This window comes from Geotrypetes seraphini, chromosome 1, assembly GCF_902459505.1.
Source record: "Geotrypetes seraphini chromosome 1, aGeoSer1.1, whole genome shotgun sequence".
NCBI classification, from domain to species: Eukaryota; Metazoa; Chordata; class Amphibia; order Gymnophiona; family Dermophiidae; genus Geotrypetes; species Geotrypetes seraphini.
Window position 1 is genome coordinate 87,162,415 of NC_047084.1, and position 16,175 is coordinate 87,178,589.

At 42.2% G+C, this 16,175-nt stretch overlaps 1 protein-coding gene across 2 annotated transcripts in view; it reads left to right on the forward strand.

Annotated features, from left to right (window-relative positions):
- Positions 1 to 16,175, forward strand: part of MYO5B (myosin VB) — a 690,137-nt gene that overhangs the window by 450,369 nt on the left and 223,593 nt on the right. For both annotated transcript variants that reach the window (XM_033934618.1, XM_033934625.1), the window contains exons 13-14: positions 7,962 to 8,084; positions 9,285 to 9,368. In XM_033934618.1, the coding sequence (XP_033790509.1) occupies positions 7,962 to 8,084; positions 9,285 to 9,368 (207 nt within the window). The remainder of the gene's footprint in view (positions 1 to 7,961; positions 8,085 to 9,284; positions 9,369 to 16,175) is intronic.

A 16,175-nucleotide genomic window follows, 5' to 3' on the forward strand; every position in this document is an offset into this window, starting at 1 on the left:
GTGCCTAACGAACCTTTGAGGGAATAAGCAGTCGGGTGGACAATGGGGAACCCATAGACATCATTTACCTCGATTTTCAAAAGGCTTTCGACAAGGTGCCACATGAAAGGCTGCTTAGGAAGCTGTGGAACAACGGGGTGGGAGGGGATGTGCACAGATGAATCAAGCACTGGTTGTCGGGTAGACTGCAGAGGGTCGGAGTAAAGGGCCAATATTCTGACTGGCGGGGAGTCACGAGCGGTGTGCCACAGGGATCGGTGCTGGGGCCGTTACTCTTCAACATATTTATCAAATGACCTGGAAAAGGAGGCAAAGTGCGAGGTTATAAAATTTGCAGATGATACCAAACTGTGCGGCAGAGTTAGGTCCAGGGAAGAGTGTGAGGACCTGCAAAGGGACCTGGACAAGCTGGAAGACTGGGCAAACAAATGGCAAATGCACTTTAACGTGGAAAAATGCAAGGTCATGCATATAGGGAAAAAGAACCCGTTGTTCAACTACAAATTGGGGGGGGGGGGCATTGTTGGGAGATAGCAGACTTGAGAGAGACTTGGGTGTGCTGGTGGATGCATCACTGAAGCCATCTGCACAGTGCGCAGCAGCCTCAAAAAAAGCCAACAGGATGCTGGGCATCATAAAGAGGGGCATAACAACCAGGACGCGGGAAGTCATCATGCCATTGTATCGAGCGATGGTGCGTCCACATCTGGAATACTGCGTTCAGTATTGGTCGCCGCACCTCAAGAAAGACATGGCGGTACTTGAGAGAGTCCAAAGGAGAGCAACGAAACTGGTAAAAGGGCTGGAACACTGCCCATACGCCGAGAGGTTGGATAGGCTGGGGCTCTTCTCTCTGGAAAAAAGGAGGCTCAGGGGAGATATGATAGAGACCTTCAAGATCATGAGGGGCATAGAGAGGGTGGATAGGGACAGATTCTTCAGACTGAGGGGGACAACAGGTACGAGGGGGCATTCGGAGAAACTGAAGGGAGATAGGTTCAAAACAAATGCAAGGAAGTTTTTCTTCACCCAAAGGGTCGTGGACACTTGGAATGCACTACCGGAGGAAGTGATCAGGCAGAGTAAGGGATTCAAACAGGGATTGGACGGATTCCTGAGGGATAAAGGGATCGTGGGATACTGAGAGAGGTGCTGGGATGTAACACAAGTATAGAAAGCTAACCAGGTAATAAGTATAGAAAGCCAACCAGGTCGTGCATGGGCAAGACCGGAGGGTGAGGACTTTGATGGGAAGATAGGACTTTAATGAGAAACCATGGTGGCAAGGGGCCCCTTCTGGTGATTCAGACAGGTCGTGACCTGTTTGGGCCGCCGCGGGAGCGGACTGTTGGGCAGGATGGACCTATGGTCTGACCCGGCGGAGGCACTGCTTATGTTCTTATGTTATGTTCTTAAATACTGGTGTGTAAAACCTTATATGTGAAAGTGAGCATCTTAGGTGGCATACAATAGGCAATGGGAAGTCAATGGTGTTAAGAAGAGGAAGTAATATGATTGAATTTGTGTGCACTGGTAAGGACCCTTATAGCAGTGTTTTGAATTGTTCGAAGTCGTTTCCACCTCAATACGGCCGGTGATATATTTAAACGTCTCTATCATGTCTCCTCTCTCTCTACGTTCTTCAAGTGAATATAGCTGCAATTTATTCAGCCTTTCTTCATACGGGAGGTCTTTGAGTCCCGAGACCATTTTGGTGGCCATTCTTTGAGTCGGTTCAAAGAATGGCCACCAAAATGGTCTCGGGACTCAAAGACCTCCCGTATGAAGAAAGGCTGAATAAATTGCAGCTATATTCACTTGAAGAACGTAGAGAGAGAGGAGACATGATAGAGACGTTTAAATATATCACCGGCCGTATTGAGGTGGAAGATGATATCTTCTTTTTTAAAGGCCCCTCTGCCACAAGAGGCCATCCGCTGAAAATCAGGGGTGGGAAATTTCACGGCGACACCAGGAAGTTCTTCTTCACCGAAAGGGTGGTCGATCGTTGGAATGAACTTCACCTCAGGTGATTCAGGCCAGCAGCGTGAAGGATTTTAAAAGGAAATGGGATACACATGTGGGATCTCTAGGGGGGTAAATTCAAGGGGGTAGGGTTGTTGGAGTGGGCAGACTTGATGGGCTGTGGCCCTTTTCTGCCGTCATCTTCTATGTTTCTATGTTTCTAGGTTGGCATAAATGATGTTGCAATAGTCTTAATGTAGAGGCATCCAGGTAATATAAGAGTGTAGCATAAAGACTTCTCATACAGGAGTGTACTGAACATATTAATCAAGGAGCTTGAAAGCAGGATCTAGTAACCCTAGAGATTTGAGGGTTGAATGATAGAGCAATATCCAATATTACCTCAAAGTATGGGAGAGTTCACTATTGTCGGTGGGGATCCCAGTTAAATAGGTGTAAAAATAGGGGACCCTGATTGGCCAGTAATCCAAAGTGCCACTGTTGATTCAGGATGAGATGATTACTGACCAACCAATTGGTGACTGAATTAAATATATCTGAAGATGTGTAAAATCTGGGTTATAGCCAGCAGTGTAGCGATTGAAGGAGGTTCCCAGGATTGTGGCACCCAGCATGACCACACTGTACGCCCCTTCCCCTGCTACAACTTTCCCTTGCATTCCTTCCTCGTCAACCCCCCCCCCCCCCTCTTCCCAGTGTACCTCCTCAAAGCTGTATCAAAGGGAAAGTTTTCAAGGCCACCAAAGGCTGTATGCTTACTTCACTTGTGCTGCCCACGTCCCTAAGAGTGCAGCGCTGGAAACAAGGGTAAAAAAGCACTAGATTCCACTGGGGGGGGGGGGAGGAGGGAAGGGAGAGGTGAGTGCAGAGATGCTGGACTGTGAAGATGGGGAGGAAAGGGTAAAAAGATGCCAGACCTCTGTGGGAAGAAGGGAAAAGGAAGGGGAGGATGGGGAGGACAGTGATTGCCAGATTACAGGAGGGAGAAGGGAAGGAGAGAGATGCAGAGCAAGATGGAAGGGAAAGAGGGGAGAGAGATATGCCAGATTGCCAGGAGAGGAGAGAGGTAGCAGATAGGGATGGGGAGGGAAGGAACAAGAGAGAGATGCCAGAGAAGGAGACGAGAGAGATGCCAGACCACAGTAGGGAGGAGAAGGGACGGTGGAAAGGAGAGAGATACCAGACCATGGGAAAATGGAGATGGATGAGTAGAGAGAGGGAGGAAATGGTGCACATGGCTGGAGAGGACGGGAAAGACAGAGAGAGAAAGAGATGGTACACATGGCTGGAGAGGAGGGGAATGGCAGAGAGAGAGGGAGGAGATGGTGCACATGGATGACAAGGAGGGGAAGGGCAGAGATAGAGGAAAGAGATGGTGCATATGGATAGAGAGGAAGGGAAGACATGGACAAGTAGATTGAGAAGGAAGCAGAAAAATGGAAGAAAGTTTAATTTTAAAAATTAATGCCAAAGATGGATGTAGTTTCAAAAAAGAAATCTCACACCCATGAAAAATCTTATTCTCACTAGAATTGAGTGAAACACTTAAAATATTAATTTTCAATTTTCACAGCAATATGAATATCTTGTAAGCTACCAGTTATAATGTGCTATGATTAGACTTTCATCCACCACTGATATCATATTACTGCATGGCACCCTTGTGAAGTATTCATCAATGAGCACATGAAAATTGATATTTGAAGTGTTTCACTCAATTCTAGTGAGAATAAGATTTTTCACGGGTGTGGGTTTTCTTTTTTGAAACTATTTTGTCTTCTGTCCCAACCAATTTAGTTGTTTGGAATTGTATTTGGGAAAGATGGATGTAGGGCAGAAAGTCAAGGAGAGAAAAACAGTAAATGGATAAGAAGGCCCTGGAAACACAGTTAAGAGCACAGACAAAAGGAAGTGTAGCCAGAAACTGGGAAAAGATGATTAGAAAAATAAAATCACCAGACAACAAAGGTAGGAAAAAACTATTTTATTATCAATTCAGTGATTGAAATATGTCAGTTTTGAAAATTTAGATCTGCTGTCTATATTTTGCACTGTTCAGGAAGAAATGCATTTCTCTCTATTTCTTTGGTAGTGTGCTGCTTGCAGAGACTGGCATCATGGGGTTCATTTGTATATGTTAGTACTTTTAGTTTGTGGTCCTGAATTTACATAGAGTTAATCTGTGTTCTGCATTGTGTGACCAAGGCCAGGTGTTCTGGTAGGAATGAATGTCGAGAAGTGTTATTGGCATCATAGCCCCAAGAAGGAAGATATTTGTTATCTCCCCTTCAGCCCTTTTGGACCCAAAATGGCCCTCATTTAAAAAGGTCTTCAAGTCTCTTCTCGTACATCTTTTAACACAAGCCCCATATCATTTTTGTTGCCTTGCTCTGAGCTTCCTCAAGTCTTTTGATGTCCTTGGCAATATATGTCCTCCAAATAGAGCCACACCAAAGACTTGTACAAAGACATTAATTCCTCCTACTTGATATGCTTCTCAATGTAATCTGGCTACAGCCACTGGTTTATACCGCATCATCTCCACGTTCGTAGAGCTCGACGCGGTTTACAGTAGGAGAAATAGGAAGGAACTACAGCAGAGGGTTAGAGGTAGAAGTGTGAAGAAAATTTAGAGGACTTGGGATGCCAAGATATAAGAGTTTCCTTGATTCCTAAGTTGAAGGGAGATTTACATTTTTTGAGAAAAGCCAGATTTTCAGATGTTTGCGGAAAACTTGGAGAGAGCTCAAGTTCCGAAGAGGGGAGGTAAGGTTGTTCCAGAGCTCAGTGATTTTGAAGTGGAGGGAGGTCCCTAGTTTTCCTGTGTGGGAAATGCCTTTTAGCGAGGGGAAGGATAGTTTTAATTTATCATAAATAAATCATTGTTTTGCTGCCTTAAGATCTTCTGACACTATCAACCCTTAGTGCATCACTCTACACTTTTTGCATTAAACATTAGATTATTCTGATCTTTTTATATCACATCTCATGTTGTCCATTCACTCCGTCTGCTCTGTTGCAAATCTTTTTGTCGTCTGGAACAAGGCAAATTTTCCCTTCTGACCCTTCAGCAATGTTACTCACAAATAAATCTCACAGAATCAATAAATGCTTCTCTGACGGTTACCATTTGATGAAACTTGCACATTTTCTACTATTCTGAGATGATTTGGGGTTGAATGAAGCTCTAGGCTTTTAAATATTCTCCTGATCAGAGTAAGGGAAATGAAAAGTAAACATAATTTAAGCAAGAAAAGCAAGTGAGCACTTAGTGTGATTGGATGGTAATGTTAGACTGGTGAACAGAATGTCTTTTCTCATTTCAAAATTAGATTGTATGCTCAGTTCCTTTTCATTGTAAAATATCATTTATTTTAAGAAATAGTCTAATGGTTCAAGCATCTGGCTGAGAACCGGGGAGGTTTGCTTCAAATCCCACTGCAGCTCCTTGTGATCTCAGGCAAGTCGCTTAGCCCTCTGATACAAACTTATTTTCTGAACCCTCCAGGGACAGAAAAATACTGTAGCTGCACATGCACCACTTTCAAAGATTTCAGGCGTGTTGCCAGTATATAAGAAAGGAAATAAAATACTATAGATTGATATTGGCTTGAAAAAATCCAACCACATTACCCCATACTACAAAAAAAAAAACCCATCACTGGCTACCTATTGAGGCCAGAATAATCTTCAAATTTGGTTGCCTTTGCTTCAAGACCCTCCTTGGCACCGCAACCACCTACCTCCTGAAACACCTCACCCTACAGGACAAACTCTGCCTCTCTCGCAGAACAATTACTGTTCACATTTCCTTCTCCCAAAGGATGCAAATTCAAAAGATTCCTCAACAGGACTCTCTCCTTTCAAGCAGGGATCTGGAACAACACCTTAAGCGACCTAAGCCTGAACGCACCAACATACCATTCATTCAGAAAATCACTAAAAATCCACTTATTCGATAAATTTATATGATCCTTCTATGCCACTCATCTCTTACCTCTTCAGAAAAAGCAAATTTTTTTTATGCATCCCCCTACAAAACATATTGACATGTGTTTTAAATACTGTGTATGTTCTCACTGTAAACTGCTTTGTTTAAAAAGCGGGATATAAGAACATAAGAATATAAGAAATGCCTCCGCTGGGTCAGACCTGAGGTCCATCGCACCCAGCAGTCTGCTCACGCGGCGGCCCAACAGGTCCAGGACCTGTGCAGTAAATTTCTATCTATACCCCTCTATCCCCTTTTCCAGCAGGAATTTGTCCAATCCTTTCTTAAACCCCAGTACCGTACTCTGCCCTATAACGTCCTCTGGAATTGCATTCCAGGTGTCCACCACACGTTGGGTAAAGAAAAACTTCCTAGCATTCGTTCTGAATCTGTCCCCTTTCAACTTTTCCGAATGCCCTCTTGTTCTTTTATTTTTCGAAAGTTTGAAGAATCTGTCCCTCTCTACTCTCTCTATGCCCTTCATGATCTTGTATAGAACATCAATTCCCATATTTCATATTACAAAACAGGTGTCTCTTCAATAACTTCTTAAAAACACCAAGATTACCCTGCTGTTGTATATATCTAGGCACATGATTCCATTCCTGAGGGCCAATTTTTTCAATATTCGCAGGCCGGCTCTGCCCCTAACCCCCACGAATATTGAGGGTCTGCTTTGCATTTAAAACGAGGTGTGTTTTTTTTTTTTTTGTTTTGTTTTTTGGGGGGGGTTTAAACGTTTTATAAAGGCAGCATAGATGCCTGTGTGCCTTTTGTAAAATAGACTCCCAGAACCAGCCCCAGCAGTTCGCAAATTTAAGCATGTTCTGAAAAAGCCGTAAATGTACACATGTACTCTGTGTGGGTGGGTGCTAGATATGCAGGGGCCTAGGGTAGAAACTGGGGAGGAGACAGTAAAGGCCCCCTTTGGGCTAGGCTTCATTTAATTTGAGGCAGGCTTAGGGTCCTTTGTGGCCTGGGGGCTCAGGGCAATAACTAAGCTAATCTAATCTGAACTTCTTTGTCACACTTTTCCAGGACAGGTTCAAGTCAATTTACAATCAAAGAGACCCATACAGTACATGGGGAATTACATAGTTGAGTTACAAGATAATTACATCTTATACTGTAGTTGTGAGTTACAAGTGATGAGACGCATGCAGAACACGAGGAATTACAAGGGGGAGAACGTAATTATGTCTTATAGTTGCACTAGTGAGTACGGATACAGTCAGGAGGGCTTAAGGACATATTAATATGCGGATATACTCAGTGAAGAGCTTGAGAATGACTTCATACGGTTCTTTAAGAGAATCCATAGTCAGAGGGGGGTTTGCAAGGATATTGGAGTGTTTGCTGAAGCATTTACCGTAAGTGATTGAACAAGGTTGCAGAGTTTGGATACTTAGGCTAATAGAGAGATAATGATGTTGATTGTAGGTATCGATCGAATAGGAATCTTTAGCACTGGCCTTGTGTGTTTATAATATACACATACATTGAAATACCATTTTCTCTCTGCCCAAACTATGTCCCTAGAAATCACAAATTGTTAAAAAAAAAAACATATTTCTTTCTGTGTGCCTACTTTTTTTTACATATGTATGCAGTCACACAGTTTTATAAAATAAAACCTTTTCTGTATGTATAATTAGGGTTACCATATGGCTCCAGAAAAAGGAGGACAGATTGAGACATCCGGGTTTTACTTCTACTGAAAGCAATGGAAGTAAAGCCCGGATATCTCAATCCGTCCTCCTTTTTTCTGGAGCCATATAGTAATCCTATGTATAATGGGCTTTACACACAGTAAAAGCTTCATAAAATTTCACTCAGTAAGTTAAATAGAGTCAGCCTGGTCCAATCACAGTAGTTAATCTGATCTGAATACTCATGGATGGAGAATTGAGCTGTCTCTTCTAGGTGAACATAAAAAGTATGTATAGCTTTAAATTTATATTTATATTTATTTTCTTGAATTAAGGTCCCTAAAGGCACTGATCGGAACTGGGCCCAGAAATTGTATGACAGGCATAGTAGCAGCCATCACTTTCAGAAGCCCAGAATGTCTAACACCTCCTTCATTGTGAGCCATTTTGCAGATAAGGTAAGTTACTTTGGGAGGGGTGGGTGGGTGGGGAATGGTTATTACCTTGACACCTAGGATATACGATGAACAGCAGTCACAAATGTTAACTGGTAATGGAAGAAGTGTTTTGGGAAGGGAAATTTTATAGGGTTTTTTTGTGTGTGGTTTTTTTTGCGGTTATAATTGATCCCTTCTCAACTTGGTACCCCTGATGAAGGCATGTTTTCCAAAACACGGACCGTGTTGGGTCCCATAGTTTGTTTGCCTTTAGGTGTTGTTTTTACCGCATTTTATCCATTATCATAATAAACTTTGCCTGCATCATTATACGCCCGTCTGCAATTTTTCTTGTTTTGGTTTGTCTTTGTATCCCTGACTGCAGACTTTGTTGGTTCCTTTTTCGTTGTTTGCTCAGTATGTTTACATCATCTACATCTCTTAAGATCAGATTAGTTTTAAAATTAATAAATCCTTTTAAAGATTCTTGTAAGTGATAATTTAGGCCCCCTATTATGAAGCCATATTAGGCTTTTATATCGCCGGCCGCAGCAGTATTAGCTCTGATTATTATTATGGGGGCGGGGTCTGGGGCGAGCTTGGGCAGTTGGTGGTTGGGGTACTCGGTTGAAATTTGTTAAACTTAGGGGGTACTTGGTTGGAAGAACTTGAGAAACAGTGCCATAAATCTAATCTAATCTAATCCTTAGGTTTTTATATACCGCATCATCTCCACATTCGTAGAGCTCGACGCGGTTTACAGTAGGAGAAATAGGAAGGAACTACAACAGAGGGTTAGAGGTAGAAGTGTGAAGAAAATTTAGAGGACTTGGGATGCCAAGATATAAGAGTTTCCTTGATTCCTAAGTTGAAGGGAGATTTACATTTTTTGAGAAAAGCCAGATTTTCAGATGTTTGCGGAAAACTTGGAGAGAGCTCAAGTTCCGAAGAGGGGAGGTAAGGTTATTCCAGAGCTCAGTGATTTTGAAGTGGAGGGAGGTCCCTAGCTTTCCTGTGTGGGAAATGCCTTTTAGCGAGGGGAAGGATAGTTTTAATTTATCATAAATAAATCATAATAAATAAAACAAAATTCCTTAATACATTGATATCAAGCTATGACAGGGCAGTCTTTTAAAATGTATTTGGATAATACAGTGCAAGAAGTTACTGCATATCTTCCTGTGGGTTTCCCTTGGTGTTGACCTTTGGCTTTTGCTGCAGGTGGAATATCAGTGTGATGGGTTCCTAGAGAAAAACAGAGACACTGTGTATGAAGAGCAGATCAACATCCTGAAAGCAAGCAAGGTAAGAATAGGAGCACAGCGTCGCTTATGAAATGGAGCAGAGTTCATTCCAAACCGCTCTCACTGTACTGTACAAAGTAACCCTGTTCCATGGAGAAAAAAGAAAACAATTATTCCTTTTAAACCAGCAGTTCTCAAACTTGTCCTGGGTAACCACCAGCCAGATGGGTTTTCAGGCTCTCCCTAAAGAATAGGGCAGATTTGCATATAATGGTAGTAGTAGGCATTCAAATCTGTCTCATGCATATTCATTAGGCATATCCTGAAAGCCTGACATGGCTGGTGGTCTCCTAGGATTGGTTTGAGAGCCACTGCTTTAGGCCCTTTTTGAAAGTACACAGTTCTAGTCAATGTCGATTTCAACATTGCATAGTGTTGAAGGTAGACCTGAATACTTCATTACCATAACCTAACATATCAAGGTTATTTAAAATGTATTATACCGCCCACTCGAACCTTCTAGATGGTGTGCAAAAATGCCATAAAAATATGCCAATTAAAATGCAATATAATAAAAACAAACCGAGGGAAAAGACAATTTTAAGAACAAAGATGAACGGGAACGAAAGGGAAGAAGGGATTGGAACTACAATTGATAGAAAGAAAGAGGACACTTAAGGAGAAGAACAAAAGGATGGGGAACTGTAAGTAGAAATCTTTCTTAAATCTAAGTCGTCCTTAAAATGACAGTTTAAGTTTCAAAGGCGTCAAGGAAAAGAAATGTCGTTAACTTCACCTTAAAATTGATAAGTGTTGTATTTTCTTGCAAGTAGTTAGGGATACTGTTCCAGAGAAAAAGGGTGTTAAGAGAAAAAATTGTAGTCCTCATTGTACTAATATGTTTCAAAGAGGGAACAGTGAGAAGATTGAGCAGAAGATCGTAGAGTCCTAGTTTTATTATAGGGGATAAGTAAATTATTAATTAATTCTGGCCAGTTATTTTCTTTAGTTTTAAAGGTTAGTAATAGAATTTTGTAGGTGATCCTATGCTCTATTGGTAACCAATGAGCTTTATATAAAAGAGGAGTGACATGGTCATAATTTTTTTGGCATTAAATAAAACTAGCAATCTTAGGGGAACTTAGAGTACATATTCCAACTCCCATAGCAACTTAAGAAAGAAATCACCAATATTAAGATGCAGGGAGCAGTTCAGCAGCAAGATGGGGGCTATCCAGCCTTTTGTACTGAGTGTTATGTTTATCTCCCAGTTGGTGAGAGGTCTTATGTGTGTGCTCGGTGTAAAAAGCTCCTGGCACTTGGGGAACAGGTCTGATCTCTTGAGACTAGAGTAGCAGACTTGGATGAGCTAAGGGAGACAGAGACGTCCGTAGAGGAGACCTACAAGGATGTTGTAGAAAAATCCCACCTCCAGTCTGGCAGCCTCTGTTCTGCCTCAGAGGAGAGAGGTCTTCTTAAAGGAGAGCATCACTCTGGTGAAGTAGGAGGCAACCCTGTAGTCAGGACCTGCCCACCAGGGGATGCAATGTCTTCTTGCACCGAGGATTTGTCTCCAGGGGCTTCTATCCAAGAAGGAAGGGTTAGGACAGCCATTATAGTGGGAGATTCGATCATTAGGCGTGTAGATAGCTGGGTGGCTGGGGGACATGAGAATCGCTTGGTTACTTGCCTGCCTGGTGTGAAGGTGGTGGACCTCGCATGTCACTTAGATAAGATTTTAGAACATGCTATCTTGGTACATGTGAGTACCAATGACATAGGGAAATGTGGTAAGGAGGTCCCGGAAGCCAAATTTAGGCTCTTGGGTAGGAAGTTAAAATCCAGAACCTCCAAGGTAGCATTTTTAGAAGTGCTGCCTGTTCCACACACAGGTCCCAAAAGACAGGCAGAGATCCAGAGTGTCAATTCATGGATGAGGCCATGGTGCAGGGAGAAGGATTTTAGATTTGTTAGAAATTGGGAGACATACTGGGGAAAGAGGAGCCTATTTCACAAAGATAAGCTCCACCTTAACCAGGGTGGAACCAGGCTGCTGGCGTGAACATTTAAAATGGAGATAGAGCAGCTTTTAAACTAGAAACTGGGGGAAGGCCAACAGTTGCTCCAAAGAGTATGGTTTGGGACTACTACCAGACGTATGCAGCGCTGTACAAAGTCACAAAGCAGAAGACAATCCCTGCTCGAAAGAGCTTACAATCTAAACAGACAAGACAGACAAACAGGATGTCATGGATACAGTTAAGGGGAACGGTTATTCAGCTGGCTGGATTGGAAGGCAGAGGAGTAGGGTTAAGGATTGAAGGCTGTATCAAAAAGATGGGTCTTCAGTCTACTTTTAAACAAGGGAAGGGGCTTGACGGACAAACTCAGGTAATTTATTCAAGGCATAGGGGGCAGCTAGATGAAAGGAACGAAGTCTGGAATTGGCAGTGGAGGAGAAAGGGTAAGGCTAAGAGTGGCTTATCTGAGGAATGGAGTTCTCTGGGAGGTATATAAGGAGAGAGAAGAGAGGAAAGATATTGAGGGGCAGCAAAATGAACACACTTGTAGGGACAAGATGTCTTTAAAAGATACCATCATAAAAGAGAAGACAGAGCATCCTGATAATGAGATTGTAATACAGGCTGCAGTAGACCAGGTTTCTTTAAATTCAGAGCAGAACTAGAATTTCAGTTAGAGAATGACATGGGGACAAATTTTTCCCCATGGGAACTCATTTTCCCATCAAGTCCCCTCGAGTTCTTTTCCTGTCTCTGCCCCATTCCTGCAAGCTCCAGCCTCATCTTCACAAGCCTCAAACACTTTTAAAATCATATGTGTTTGAGGCTTGTGCAGTTAAGCCACAGCTTGCAGGAATGGGGCAGGGACAGCCGGCATGGGGAAATTGAGTTCCTGTGGGAAGGAGACAAATTTGTCCCTGTGTCATTCTCTAATTTCAGTGTTGACTGAGGCAGTGGTAACCAGATGTCAGATAGAGCTATTTATGACTGACTTTAGAAATAGGGATATCGGAGTGCTTAGATCTGCTCTGAGACCTCCAGCTATTCAGCTCATGTACAGGTATTTTATACAGAGCTTGATGGAAAATGGTAGGGTAGGCCCATCAACAGGAGTGTCGGAAGAAAATAGCAAAACACAAACACTCCCGCACAGATTAAGCCCGCTATTCATTCCTACCATGAAAGAGCCTTTTGATGACTTGGGGCTTAAAAATAAGCACAGGACGCATCGTTACTGCTCAAATAAGGCACCGATTAGAGCAGGATCCAGGAAGCCTTCACAGTAATTGCGAGCCTTGAAATCCTCTCGTCAAGCTGCTTGCCGATTTTTGTTGCGTCTGTCATGGGCTTTTGTTCTGGTTATCAGGTGTTATGTTCTGCAGTAATCGTTTGAAACACCCGTAAATAAAAGGAAACAGAGCTGTCACTTCGCTATGCTATCAGTCGCGCACAGTCACTTCAGAATGCTCTTAGCTTTTCTGGCATCGCTCTCTTGTTTTGTGTACCGACAAAAGAGATGTCACTCTTGCAAAAAGAGACTTTGAGAGGGGAGAAGAGGGAGGGAGGACGTGCAGAAGCCCAGATACAATAGCCCAAGGCTACATAAATGTGAAATTCATATTAATCGAACATTTGTCTTTCAGCACACTTATGTAATCAGTGATTACCTACACAAGTCCAATCAAAGTGATTAATTCTCCTGGCAGTCTAGGTGTTTCTAAGTTTCTGGAGTCGTCATAAGATTTGCTATCTTAAAAGGCTATTTTGTTAATTGTTTAGCAATCTGAAGACCAATAGTTAACTTTACTGAAAGCTTATTTTCCTAAGAAGCATTTACCTTTGTTCTGACAAGCAGTTATGATTTTCTCAGATGTTGCTGGATCAACTCTATTAAGAAGAAAAGCCTTTCTGTAACGAGAGCCTAAAGTCATGGCTGCGGGGGTCTACTGTTTTAAATTTCCCTGTTAATGTTTGGTGAACTATTGGAAAAATCATTTCATTTATTTCAATTTATAATCCGCCTTAGTGGAGGGTCTTCGTCATAAGGCGTGTGGAGACAGACTTAAAGATCTCAATCTGTATATTTTTGGAGGAAAGGCGGGCGAGGGGAGATATGAGAGACATGTTTAAATACCTACGTAATGTAAATGCGCATGAGTTGAGTCTCTTTCATTTGAAAGGAAACTCTGCAATGAGAGGGCATAGGATGAAGAAAAAGTTCCAGTCGAGAGGGTCAAAATGTGACCAGATCATATCTACTCTTGAACCGTCAATCTGATGTTCATTTAGGGCTCCTTTTACGAAGCTGCGTTAGCGGTTTCAGCGCGTGCAACTTTTCATCACGCGCTAACCCCTGCGCTAGCCAAAAAACTACCGCCTGCTCAAGAGGAGGCAGTAGCGGCTAGCGCGGCTGGCGGTATAGCGGGTGCTATTACGCGCGTTAAACCGCTAACGTAAAAGGAGCCCTTAATATATAGGGAGCATCATTATTTAATGGTAATAAAGTTGCTCTGAGATTGGCAATTTTCTTATTTAAAAAATCAGCAAGATCATTAGCAGAAGGAGGACATTCCTTCTTAGAACATTTTTTTAATTCTATATCAAACAAGTTATTTATCAGTTTAAATAACTCTCTACTAATCTAATCCTTAGGTTTGTATACCGCATCATCTCCACGTTTGTAGAGCTCGACGCGGTTTACAGTAGGAGTAATAGGAAGGAACTACAACAGAGGGTTAGAGGTAGAAGTGTGAAGAAAATTTAGAGGACTTGGGATGCCAAGATATAAGAGTTTCCTTGATTCCTAAGTTGGAGGGAGACTTACATTTTTTGAGAAAAGCCAAGTTTTCAGATGTTTGCGGAAAACTTGGAGAGAGCTCAAGTTCTGAAGAGGGGAGGTAAGGTTGTTCCAGAGCTCAGTGATTTTGAAGTGGAGGGAGGTCCCTAGCTTTCCTGTGTGGGAAATGCCTTTTAGCGAGGGGAAGGATAGTTTTAATTTGTGGGAGGATCTGGTGGTATTAGGGTTTGAGGAATTCCAAGAAAGAGGGATAAAGGGAGGGAGGATACCATATAGGATTTTGAAAGCTAAACAGGCGCATTTATTAGTGGACCCTGGCGATTATCGGAAGCCAGTGGAGCTTGGCCAGGAGCGGGGAGACACGGTCAAATTTACTTTTAGCGAAGATGAGCTTGGCCGCGGCATTCTGAATCCGTTGGAGTCTGTGGAGGTTTTTCTTAGTTAGGCTTAAGTAGATAGAGTTGCAATAGTCCAATCTGGAGAGGATGATGGATTGGACAAGGAGGGTAAAATGTTTTTGATGGAAGCAGGATCTAACTTTCCTCAGCATGTGAAGGCTGAAAAAGCATTGTTTTACCAAGGATTGGAGGTGGTCATTGAAGGACAATTAGTATTTACAGATCCAATTTTGTTTGAATAATAATTAGCTCGTTTATCTGTAATCAGTGTTTTATATTGTTGTAATTTATTTCTCCAACTCACCTTGTCCTCATCCTTGCCTGTTTTTAAGTCATGTCGTTTCAAGAGATTTCTTAGCAAAACAATTGCCTTTCAATTAGGTAAGCAGAATTCCTGGTCGAGTCCTTTGATGTTTCAAAATCATTTGCATATTGCTTTTAGAAAGGTTGTAAAAGCACATTTGTTTGATAAATTGATTACATAATCATTTTTTATTGTTTTAATTGTACTACCTTTTTAATGCTACTTTGTATAATCTTATTGTTTTAATGCTAATGTGTAATTTTATTTTATGTAAATGTCACTGATTGTCCAGTTCTTCTTCTCTGTGAACCGCCCAGATCCTCTTTGGGTGGGCGGTATACAAGAATAAAAGTTATATTATGTTACGAGGTGATAGGCTCCGGAGTAATCTAAGGAAATACTTTTTTACAGAAAGGGTGGTAGATGCGTGGAACACTCTCCCGGTAGAGTTGGTGGAGACAGTGTCTAATTTCAAGCAAGCCTGGGATAGGATCCTTAGAGAGAGGAAGAGATAATGGCTACTTTGGATGGGCAGACAGGATGGGCCATTTGCCATCACATTTCTATGTTAGTACAAAGCAATATGCATAATAATAAAAGCATATACAAACAAGATCCTCAAACAGCATTAACCCCCCCACCCCCCCCCCCCCCCGAAAAATCCAAAAGTCCTGAAGTAGCAGATTCCATCTTAATAATTGTTTAAAAACTGTCAAATTCTTCTGCCTCCTGAGTCACTGGGAGCTAGTTCCATTCTCTTCATGTTTGCTGAAAAGATAGCAACTCCAACATACATAAGTCCTCCGAGTGAAGGGCTTGCTGACATGTGCACCAATGAAGATGATCGTTTAAACATTGAGATGAATCTTGATACAAACTTCAATGTACCAGCACTAATAATTTAAATCTGGTTCATTCAACTATAGTCCGTTCTCGTTATTTGTGCGTTCACGATGCGTGAGTTTGCCTATCCGCGGTTGCATCAATTGCAACCAATATTCAGCACTTGCGCCGCTGTATTCATAGTAACATAGTAGATGACGGCAGATAAAGACCCGAATGGTCCATCCAGTCTGCCCAACCTGATTCAATTTAAAATTTTTTTTTTTTTTTTTTTTTTTCTTCTTAGCTATTTCTGGGCGAGAATCCAAAGCTTTACCCGGTACTGTGCTTGGGTTCCAACTGCCGAAATCTCTGTTAAGACTTACTCCAGCCCATCTACACCCTCCCAGCCATTGAAGCCCTCCCCTGCCCATCCTCCTCCAAACGGCCATACACAGACACAGACCGTACAAGTCTGCCCAGTAACTGGCCTAGTTCAATCTTTAATATTATTTTCTGATTCTAA